The sequence below is a fragment of the Opisthocomus hoazin genome, chromosome 7 (genome assembly GCF_030867145.1).
Source record: "Opisthocomus hoazin isolate bOpiHoa1 chromosome 7, bOpiHoa1.hap1, whole genome shotgun sequence".
Taxonomy (NCBI): Eukaryota; Metazoa; Chordata; class Aves; order Opisthocomiformes; family Opisthocomidae; genus Opisthocomus; species Opisthocomus hoazin.
In genome coordinates, this window is record NC_134420.1 from 38,566,613 (window position 1) to 38,578,991 (window position 12,379).

General features: G+C 37.1%; 1 protein-coding gene across 1 annotated transcript in view; it reads left to right on the forward strand.

Moving 5' to 3' along the window:
- The window catches only part of LOC104326957 (formin), a 143,447-nt gene that overhangs the window by 60,431 nt on the left and 70,637 nt on the right, over positions 1–12,379 (forward strand). The window contains exon 6 of the mRNA XM_009931799.2: positions 4,728–4,815. Within this exon, the coding sequence (XP_009930101.2) occupies positions 4,728–4,815 (88 nt within the window). The remainder of the gene's footprint in view (positions 1–4,727; positions 4,816–12,379) is intronic.

Consider the following 12,379-nt stretch of genomic DNA (forward strand, 5'->3'; position numbering starts at 1 on the left):
CCATATAGAAGAGAGGCAGAATTAGGACATACATTCTGGAGTGAAATAAAAAACAGGATTCATTATGTATTAAGCTATGATATCCTGTAAGCCTGAAAAAGAGGTAATTTAGAAAAGAAAATTTCTTTGCTGTGAATTATTCCATGTGCATTCTGTAGCTCCACTGCTGGACTTACACATGTGCTGAAGTTGCAGTAGTTTTCCAATATATTTGAGAACTTGTTACTAACTTATCCTCAAAAGCTCAAGTATTTTCTATACTTTTTCAAGAAACAGGATAGTTGGATGTTTGTGATGCCACTCTGTCTTCATCTTGCCAAAAAAAATGAGTAAATGTCAAGTAATTCGTGTCAGGTGTATACTCCAAATGAAAGTCCATCAATCATTTTTGGCCCTTTAGTGCGTTGATTATCATTTCAAAGACGCAGGAGGACATTAAAGATAATGGCTTTTCTGTTGTCTATTATCTCTAACAGGCTTCACGTAATTATTAACATGTGCTCTCATTTAAGAAGAGTGTCAATATTTTCAGTGAATTGCATTTTTTTAACTGAAAGGGATATGTCAGTCAGCAAGTCTTTTGTCCATCTAACTAAATGAGGAATTACAATTAATGAATTTTGTGTATCTGCAAGAAGGACAGATATTGCAGAAAATGTTGGAAGCTTTGCAGGGTTGAAACACGACTGTCTTCAGCTGTCTGCATAAGATAATAAACAGTGCTCAGACTCGAGTAGAAGTAGTAAAATGCTAGTGTGTGCTCTTCCGAGGCACTCTCACTTTCTTTTTATTTTTTGTGCTGTACTGAGAAGAATGAATATGCCGTTTCCTTCTTTACAACAAAGTTCTGCGGTCATGTAGGATATGGAAAGTATCCATAAAGGGTAAATATCTATTTTGTGGCTTTGGTTTGTTTTTACAGTTTTGATAGGAATAAAGATATTGAAATAAGTTTCTCACTATTTCATTTTTTACCTCCTCTTTTATCCTGAGAAATTGCCATTTGTTTGTCCTTTAGCAGAAGGCTAAAAATAGTGAGGTTGTTTCATCCAATAGAATTGCAAATAGAATTATGACTCCTAAAATATTTTAAAAATATTTTAAAAATATAAAGCTATGGTTCTTCCATGTTAATTAAAAATAGTTAAATTTGGGTCTCCTCTGAGTAGGAATAGAAGAGATAATGTCTAGTCTTAAGCTTCTGAAATTTCATTGGTAACTCTTGGAGTGTTTACGTAGGATGGCTTGAGGGCCATACTTGCTGCTTGTGCAGGATATTCGTCCTCTGTTTGAACAGGGTTTTAGCAGACTACTTATGGGTCCAGGCTGTTGACTTCACCATAGAAGTTAATGAGTGGGAATGGAGGGAAACACTGTGATATGCAGGACAGCTTTTTAGCTTATGGTTTCTCTCAATATATTTAAATATTATGGAAAGAATCCATACACCAGCAGGAGGAAGATTTAGCTTTTAATCACGAAAGTAAACTGAATCTATTCAGATTTCAGCACCAGTGAGTGTCCTGGACAGAACGTAGACATTACAGTTAGACAAAACAGTGAAGTCTGTCCTAGAATATTTAATGAAATACATTTCTGACTACATTATAGAAACACCTTTTAATGGGAATGACAGAATAATTTATGAACGTATTCAAGCTTACAGTATGTCTCCACTTTTAAATTAGATGATAAATATTTGAAAGACGTAGAAGGGGCAGTTGTGTACAGCAAATCAACTAACTTAATAACATTAAAAAATAGTCAAGGAACACCACATAGAGCAAATAATGTTATGGATCAGTGAATTAAATGAATTAGCACCAGCAGTCACAGTTTTGTCACAGAGCCAGAAGATGCTGCACCCATTACAACGATACATTCATAGTCTGGAGGAGCAGCAGGCAGCTGGCAAATCCTGCCAGCTGGCATAGCAGCATCAACTGGCGTCAGCTGGATTTTAGCTGCTTACCTGTCTCTGCCAGCTACAAGCAAGTCCCAATATGCTGAGAGGTGATCAGTGATTTGTCTTTTAAAATAGTAGACTAAATAGTTCAAGGCAGTCTTTACAAACTTTCATTTTATTCACCTTATGGTTTTTACGACCTGGAAAAGTGCTGATTTTTTTGTCTCCTTTCCATTTGCAATTCACAAACGTATTTAATTCCCTGTCAGTGACTTTCCCAGAATAACCATAATTTGGAGCAAAATGAGTATCTCTGAAAATACGTTCTCTGTTTTACTACTGATTATATATTTTTGTTGCAAAATCTTTCAAGTTATACATTGGTTCTAAAAATCTGTGACAAAAGTCCTATGTAATACCCAGCATTACAACTGTGTTTTTAAAGTAGTTTTATGCCCAGTTTAAGCTATCCTGTTGTCTTGTTGCTCTATTTTTGCTCTCTAAAGAATAAAATATTAGCCCTCAGTTACAGATTTTTCAGTTGGTTGAAGCTATTTCAGGTAGAGTCTAGTTTGATGCCTGGTAATTGTGACCACGTGTACATTTGTCTAAAATGCATGTGAACATACAGTTAGTTGGCCATTTCAAACATGAATCTCTGTTTTAGCTTTTAAAATTATACAGGGTCATCTTCAAAATTTTTTTACTAATCTGTGAAAGAGGAAGTCTTGCTTAGCAATGTGAGCTAATTGGATCATGTCTGGAGAATATATTTGCACTTAAAAATACTTTAATAGAATGATTTCAAATGTCATATCGTCTACAACGGCTATAGTCTGGAAAAGTTTTGCCTCAAACTAGGCATGTGTAATGGGGTTTATGACAACCTACGAATTTGCCCCTGAATAAGGTCAACTTGGAGGTCAGCGAATGCTATACAAATTGCATACTACTCAAGCCTGTAATTATCCCTGTAAGAAGTTAATGTGCTGCGGAGTTCAGCAAATTCGTGTAAAGCTTCAGAAATGACTGTGATAAACTATGCAGTTACATTTGCTCTGAAAAATCACAGTCGACAGGATGTGATGCTTACAGAGTGTTCATTTATGGTAACTTGTAGCCAAATCATTTTCTCTGCTTGTGTACTCAGGATATAAAGATCCTGAATTCTTTCTTACTTGAGGGAAACACTTTATAGTATTATTTTCTTAATATCCAACGTACATGCTGTACATGTAGGCTGAAAAAAAACCTCTCAGGATAGATTTTTATTTCCAATTTTGGCAGAAAATATGCAACATCTACTTTAATATAACTTCATTAAACGTTGAGTCCTTACAACAGGGGCATAAAATGTCTGTCAGATCTTTACTGAAACCAGCACGTATTCCAACTTGTTGTATTTTTAAATTTCAGTAGTCTATAGGTAAGAACTAACTTTGCATTTTCAGACGAAAATGACACTCTCATTTCTCTTTTTTCTGTATTTTTCAACTACAAATCTACTTTTATATAGGTGAATGACTAAGCAGTTGTGCAGTTAAATATTCCTAAATTCTGTAAAATATAGGTAAGAAACATTTCTGTGAGTTAGTATAAATTTTGTCAGTTAATTGTCTGTAATGTGAGCATCTATAAGAATATTACATGGATAAGGGATAACAATTATTTAAAATTCTTAATGTTATTCAGTATCCAAATATTAGTGTCACCCACCTATTAAAATTAAATTTGGATACATATAGATTAAATATTGTTCAGATACTTGGAATATAAATTTAGGGAAAACTTAGCTATGAGTTTTAGCTTTACAAATGAGTTAGTATGTTTAATAGTATTTGTTCGTCAACGCTATTAATCCAATTGCTTGGATCTGAACATTTCGTATTTTGAAGAACTTATGTCTGTATTGCATTTTGTGATGTGCTGCTGTCGTATCTTCCTTATGACGTAAATCGAAATCACAAATACCAACAGTCCAAACATTGTGGGTAGTTTGGTTATGAAATGTCTAACATCTGAACTACACTTCTAAAATTCTGATGCTTTACTTTTCATTACTTTATTTAGGGACTGATCCACATCGGTTGCACTAATTTCAACAAGCCAAAATAACTTTCTCAAGTTTTCCTTCCTTCCCATTTCTTCTTCTCCCCCCACCTGACATCTGAAAAGATTACAATCTGAATTTCAGTATGTTATACTAACAAATGTCTGTAACCAAAAATCTGAACAAAATCCTCAAATCCTTGTGAAGTGTCAAGGGTGTGGAAGAAACACATTCAGACAAGGGTGAAAGAAATCCTTTCAGTAGCCCCTAGTGCTCCAGAAATAGTGTTGAAAGGGTGTAAGAAGATATTTCTCCAATTCTCCTTGGTCAGGGATTGATCCTTTGTCAAAAAGATGGACTCTAATGTGTTCACACTGAAATATAAACTAGTAGACAAACCAAGGAACTTGTGATGTACTCAGAATATTTTAAATAGTTCTGCCCTGATCACCTTCAAGAGAAAGGGGAATAAGTACATTCGAGAGTAAATATATGCGGTGCCTTTATTTTCCTCCTTAATAGCATCCTACAAGTAAGAGGTGATATTCTTTACTAGACCTGGTGAGAATTCAAGCTTACATTTATCAGCCATTTCTTAAAGTGCAGAGCACAGAGATAAGATTAAGGTCTTACTATGACATTTAGTAACAAAAAAGGTTTGATGTTTGGACAGGCATTGAATTCAATTCACAAATTAGCTTCTGTTGAAATGTGAATGATTCCTTTGTAGAGTGTTCATTTACCTCAGATCATTTTGCATTTTCTTTCTAGATTATCAAATTATTGGATGGTAAACGGTCTCAAACTGTAGGAATTTTAATATCAAGTTTGCACCTGGAGATGAAGGATATTCAACAAGGTAGGTGTTTCTTACATTTAGTGTATCCTATTTACATGGATATATTCTCATAGCCCCTTCAGAGAATTTCTTACATTACAGAATGTGCTTTGAATATAGTACTCTTTAAGTTATCGGAGGAATTCTTCTTCCAGTATATTCCAGTGTATGTAAAATTTTCACCTAAATAATCAGAATTGAATTTAGGTACAACTCCTTCTGTACTGTTTCAGTTTGCATATCACTTTCAATACACGATTTTCTCAAAACTCTTTCATATTCCTCTCCTACAGTTCCCTCCTTTTTCCTAAGCAAGTCCTCCACTGACAAAAATTAAGTGTTGGGCTTATATATAAATCTTTCGGGCTTCCAACATGCAGTCGATATTTGTTGGATGTTTAAGTTTTGCTTCATTAGCAGTATAAAAAGCACATTGCTACCACGCAGCAATCAGAAGGACGATTATTGGATGGCATTTTGCAAAGCGTAGGGCTGCTCAGTATAAATTCCATTACTGGTAGAAATTATCTGAGTTTGCCAATGCAGCTGTAGAGAAATACAGATTCTTCAGAATACTGGGGTAATTCAGATTCTGCTTATGTTCTGGATTTTAAAAGATATTGTTTAAGGATATTGTTTATTTCTTTTTCACATTAAAGAAAGGAAAATATTCACCATTTAAAACAACTGCTGGAAGAAGTCAAGTTGATGTCTCCCTTTTTGCTATTGTTTTCCCTCCATCACATGCAAATACTGGATAGAGTGTTGAGAAGCTGCTGGCGTTGATTATTATTAGTTTCAGAAGAGCCTTTGAGTGTCTAGCACTTTAAAATCACAAGGACTTACAGATGTCTCTTGGGGTGGAGGGAAACAACAAAAAGAAGGAATAACTGTGTGCCTGCCAGTATTGTGTGAAAGGTAGCAGAATGAGATGGAAAAAAAACTGCTGTTACTAGAAGTCTGAGTAATTGGCTAGCAGGAATTACAGCAGCATAGGATAGGGTAGCAGCTGTATTATAAAAACTGGATAGTATTCTTAAGTATCCTCAGAGGTGTTTTCATGACTTTTTATTTTCCATGCCACGACGTGCTACAAAAATAGAACATCTTTCTCTCTCTCTCTCTTTCTCTCTGTCTCTCTCTGTGTCACTTGCTGTACTTCTATAGATTTTGAAACCCTTTGGCCAATTTATACCAAATTTAAAAGAAAAGAGTAAGTCAAATGTTTGGGTATGTATTCACTAGCATTTTAGCTTGAATCAACAGTGCACTTTTGAATCAAATCCACCAGTTGTCCCCTGTGCTGTGTTTGCATTGCAGAGCAATGCAGAGCAGTCTTAGAGTGCACACACATCCTTCAGAATTAAATTAAATGAGAAGATGTGCCCTAGGAGCACGTCAGCAGTCTCCACCTACAGCAGGTTTTAAATTCCACAGGATCAGATGAGAGCTAGTAAGAACTCCCTGAAATGTGTATAGTGTGAACACTGGATCCACAGTATCAGCTGTTGCTGTCTCCAAATCCATTGCTAAAGACTACACTACTTACTGTTGTAGACATAGCTAATGTAGTCGTACAAGTCTAATGAAAATTAGAGTGTTGGTGGAAGAGAGACACCAAAACAAGTGCTGTCACTGAAGGAAAGTTTATAACTCATCACCCACTCTCTTCTGAGGTAGCAAATGACTGGCCTGTCACCACATGTGTTGCTCAAAGCAGCAACAGGATATGCTGCCTCTTGCTTACGGAAAGAGCTAGGAGACACAAACAGGATTTGGGAACACTGTTGGTGGAATATTTTTTAAAATATATTACAAAGCTGGATGAGTGACTAATCAAGATCTGTGTGCAGACTATCTTAAGGAAAAAAACACAGTTCACCAGACTCAGGGGAAACACCTGTTCTTTAGACAGGATCTTTTGAAATGCATAGTATAATGAAGACAACAGCAGAACGATGCTTGTTTCTCTTTTAGTGTGTGTTTATCCCCTAGTATTTTGTTTGATTTAAATCTGTGTGCAGTCTTCCCTATCAGCTGACAAATTCTTTGAAGACCGCTATCGTCAATGTACTGAATGAAAAAAATCATAATAAGCTAAATAGCTCATGGCAACACCTAACCAAAAAAGCATATGATCACTGAGTGATGAATGTCAAAGTACTTTTTTTTATAAAGTGAAGTTACAAAGAGTTACCTCTAAGAGACATGAAAATTAAGCACTCATCCCTTTTTTCAAGCCAATTTTCATTGCATAATTCAGTATGTGAAAGACAGGGAAGAGAAAAGTTAATGGTCTTTGGCAGCTTGCAACAGAGAATGAAGAAACTTGAAGCAAAAGAAAGTGGAAATGAAAAAAAAGGATATATAATTTTATTTCAACTTTTTCTGACCATGTCTGCTGAAAAGCCATGTACAAATGAATTTACTGTCTATGTATAGTGTACTGGTTACTCTACTGTCAGTAGCAGGTACAGAAATACAGATACAGAAAAACTGTCCTCAGATGAACTGCCCTATGCATACTGATACACATAAAATTGTAGAAAAAACAAGAGTAATCATAAGAAAAATTACATCCTTCTTTAAAATACTGTGCAAATCCTTCATCTATAGGATTACCCTCTCAAATTACATAGCTTCACAGCATATTCTGTAGATAGTAGTGCAAAATAGACAAGTGACCATATCTGGCACCCAGATGTTTCGGTTTGCATTTGATAATGAGCCAGCTGTCACACTTCAGGAAGGGAATCTCCCATGCATGCTTGTTTGAGAGAGTGAAGTTTATCCTTTGCAGAGAAGTTGAAATTCTTGCTGTATTTGAGTACAATCTAGGGAGAAGACAATGTAAAATTGAATAATTATTTGGCTAGTATTGGTATTATATGAAGCAGAGGGAAGAGCTATGGATGTCATCTATTTGGACTTCTGTAAGGTTTCTGACACGGTCCCCCACAATATCCTGCTGTCTAAATTGGAGAGATATGGATTTGGAGGGTGGACTGTTCAGTGAGTGAGGACTTGGTTGGATGGTCACATCCAGGGGATAGTGGTCAAAGGCTTAATGTCTGGATGGAGATTGGTGACAAGTGGTGTCCTTCAGAGGTCCACATTGGGACTAGTACTGTTTAATACCTGCATCAATGACCCAGATAGTGGAATCGAGTGCACTCTCAGCAAGTTTGCAGATGACACCAAACTGAGTGGTGCAGTTGACATGCCTGAAGGATGGGGTGCCATATGGAGGGACCTGGACAAGCTCGAGAAATGGGTCTGTGTGAACTTCATGAGGTTTAACAAAGCCAAGTGCAGGGTCCTGTGCATGGGTCAGGGCAACTCCCAGCATCAGTACAGGCTAGGGGATTGAAGGGATTGAGAGCAGCACTGAGGAGAAGGACTTGGGGGTACTGGAGGATGAAAATCTGGACATGAGCTGGCAGGGTGTGCTCGCAGCCCAGAAGGCCAACCACACCCTGGGCTGCATCAAGAGAAGAGTGGTCAGCAGATCGAGGGAAATGATTCTGCCCCTCTACTCTGGTGAGACCCCACCTGGAGTCCTGCATCCAGCTCTGGAGTCCTCAGCAGAGGAAAGACACGGACCTGTTGGAGCGGGTCCAGAGGAGGGCCACAAAAATGATCAGAGGGCTGGAACAGCTGTTCTATGAGGAAAGGCTGAGAGAGTTGGGGCTGTTCAGAGGAGAGAAAGCTCCAGAGAGACCTTATAGCAGCCTTTCAGTACCTGAAGGGAGTCTACAGGAAAGCTGAAGAGGGACTTTTTACAAGGGCGTGTAGTGGTAGGACAATGGTTTTTTAAACTAAAAGGACATAGATTTAGACTAGATAGAAGGAAGAATTTTTTTACAGTGAGAGTGAAGAGACACTAAAACAAGTTGCCCAGAAAGGTGGAAGATGCCCCATCCCTGGAAACATTCGAAAGTTAACATTGTCATGCTGCACCTGTACTAATACTCAGGTTTCTTAACAGGTGGGAGAGGAAGTGAAATCCTAGGTGCTGTGATGTTCTGAGTACATAAACAAATTTTATTGGTGAATTTGGTATTCAAAAGGGTAATATAGTTTCTGATTAGACCACTATTAATGATACTGATTTCCTGAGCAGGAGAAGCCGACAGTAAATCTGCCTGTCTCTATGCTATGCAAGATCTGTATTTATATTTAAAAATCATGGAATAGAATCATAGAATCATAGAATGCTTTGGGTTGGAAGGGACCTTTAGAGGTCATCTAGCCCAAACCCCCTGCAGTGAGCAGGGAGATCTTTTAACTAGATCAGGTTTCTCAGAGCCCCATTCAACCTGGCCTTGAATGTTTCCAGGGATGGGGTCTCCACTACTGCTCAGGGCAACCTGTTCCAGTGTTTCACCACCCTCATTGTAAAAAATTTGTTCCTTATATCCAGTCTAAATCTGCCCTCCCTTAGTTTAAAACCATTATTCCTTGTTCTGTCACAACAGGCCTTGCTAAAAAGATTGTCCCTATAAATAAAATAACAATAATCAAATTGTACATAGTTTTGAGATTATTTTCAAGGCTTCATCCCTGCATTTTTTTAAAAGCTTTATAAAGAAGAGATCAGGAATAGTGGAGATCAGCTGTTAGATAAGGAACATGCTTTAACACTACTCACTTAGAGAAGTAATCTCCATTTCACATTAATGCATTCTGTCTTACTTTTCCTATCATTGTTCGGCTGAAATGTTACAGCTGGAGATACAAACTTGCGGCTCAGGACTGCTTATGTGGCTTTGCTGTTGAACTATTACAACTCCACAGTGAGGTGTTTCAGTTATGTTTCTAATAGGAATGCTGATTGCAACTATACGAAGACCCTCTGTGGGCACTGGTCCCGACTTTTTACAGGGCGACATTCCAGTCCCTCCGGCAGTTCCCAATATAGTAGCTAGCAATAACAGTATATGGGAAAACACTTAATAAATACTCTTTTCTGCAGCGTACATCATCTGTGCTTGCTTCCTATGAGCTACTGAGGTCTTTGTTCAAGAGTAAACTGGCAAAATTGTGGGGCAGCCCAGATGTTAAAAGTTTAGTTACAGAAAATGGGATGTAGTTAGAATGTAGATGCCAATGTCCAAAAGACTGATTCTCCTGAATCCCTCCCTACCCCCGTAGCACCTGCATTTTGCCACTAAAATTGTGGGGAACCAGTAGTTCTTCTGAACATTGCTGGAAGTAGTTCAGTGCTGAACACTCATGATTTCCATCAGGATGCACTAACTAGATGGTCTCACGTGCTGGTATGTTTTCCTAGGGACCAAACCTGTGAGATGCAGTAGATCGCACCAGATGCACAGTTTATAGCTTATTGCACTCTTTGTGGCAATAAAGTGCTGTATTTCTCCATACAGAGCAGCAGCAGGCTTTGCTAGTACATTTACCAAGGCAAGAGTTTAACACTGTAGCACTGCAGCGCTGACAGAACTTAGCTTATATATACAGCAAAGGGGAGAATTTAACGCTGATCCTTGGCATTGAGACTATTTCCAATGCTAATTTAGTAATTTTTGTTTTTCTTTGCTAGGTTTTAAGCAATTAAATGGAGTCTCAGACATATTTGTTAAATCAGAGTAGCACTGGCCAAAGTGTAATAGCACATATGGGGACCTGGTATGTTTATTGTGCATTTGGAACATTCTTGTGTTCACCAACAATGTCAATAATCTATGCAGAGGCACATAAAGCTTTGAAAATATTCAAGAAATGCATTTGATCACACTTAGACGGGAATTGATTAAAATGGATTTTGTTAAAAAGCCTATTTCATGCCATCTGCTTTTGTAGATTCACTTCATTATTGGGGTTTTTTTTGTTTTTGGTTGCTCCTCAAATGTGGAATATATTTTTATGATAGTGTCACAGTAATGATATTCTACTGGTGAGCAACGCAAATAACTATCACGCCACTCTGCATCAGAATTTTTTGTGTTGCATTGTAGGAGGGGACTGACGTTCTAGAAAGAACACAATTATGATACTGTTGTACAATGTCGGTCAACCAGTTGGAAAGTGTTTAATTGGTCTTCTCCAACTTTGTGATTTGCCCTTCATTGTCAACATGTTGGAGTAAATAATTGAAAGAATGTGAACAGTAGATTAGATCACCTAGACTGATGATCAGTCCAATAATCATTCTAATTCTATATTATGTATCTAATCATACTGGGATTTCTGTGTGGTCTTCCTCTCATGAGAGGCAGCAGAAGTTATATAAACAAGTTGCATTGTCTTAGTGCAATTTATGGTTTATGGCACATCTAAGCTTTAGAGGACAGTATCATTGTTAACCAGGCACTTTTCTTAGCATCTGAAAGACTATGTTTGGTATGCATAAGGCAAAGTATTCCAAAGCAACTCTAATTTGCAAACCTTAGCATGCTCAGAATTTCTGAATCCCAATTTGTGTTTTAACAATATCATGCAGCACAAACAGTTTCACAGTTCCTTTCTGTATTATATTTTGGAAATACTTCTGGATCAAGATAAATGCTTTGGAATATTTCTTACTTGCACCATGTGAAAAGTGTTTTATTGGGATTTCGACTAAAATATTTTGCAGGATGAAAGTATAGTTTATAAAGGTTTAAAAACAGTTGTTCCAAAATTGTGTGGCTTTTCCACCTACACAAAATATTACGTCTGCATTCTATATATACTCTATACTGTGCATGAAGTATAGAGATAGGTGCATACCTGTGTCAGAAGTTGGGAAACTATTTTTTTTTAAAGTTATTTCCTTTGTTCTGGAAAATTCACAACATAAGTTTTTGTGAATCTGCCTTGGACATCCAGCCTTTTGTGGGTAGGTTAACATTAGTGCCAGAGTCTTTTGCTCATGCCTTCTTGCAGGAGTTGAGCTTTCTTAGTTTTCTAAACCTACATTGTGCCCATGGTGCTTCATTGTAAAGTATATTTTAATTTTTGTGTATGTGTTGCATGATAGTTAAATACTGGAGAAATCCTTTAAAGAAGTTTAGAACATGTCAATTTTGCAGAAGTAAACCAGAGCAATTTGGATATTTTAGGCAGTTTTACCAAGTAGGGATTTGTATTTAACAAGCATTGTCATTTTTTAGTTGACTAGATCAGTCACAATTTAATTTAAATTTCCCAGTGATGGGCTTCATGTTCCCATGAAATCAAGCCTTACTCAACAGAACGTACTACATAAACAATGAAGTATTTTCGGGGCAAATAAATGTACCTTTGGCAAGCTTTTTTTTATTTAAATAACGTATTTCTGTTCTATCATTAGGGAACAGTCAAGGTGATTTCTTCATATTTCATAGTTTGTCACATTAAGTGGTTTGATACTGCTCAGTGTATATAAGCTCTGTCAGCAGGACTTAAATACTGATTTAGCCAAAAAAGTGTTTAGTAGGAGTAAGGCTGTCTATCAGGGTCAGCCTTAAGACAGTTGGTATGTAAGCTGGTTGAGAGAAGTATCTTTTTCACATTTAACCTCAGAGTCCTACAGTTCTACGTAGACTGCACACAGTAAGCTTTAAATTCTCAGCTTTTCTTTGGTTTACATTTTTTAGGTGAT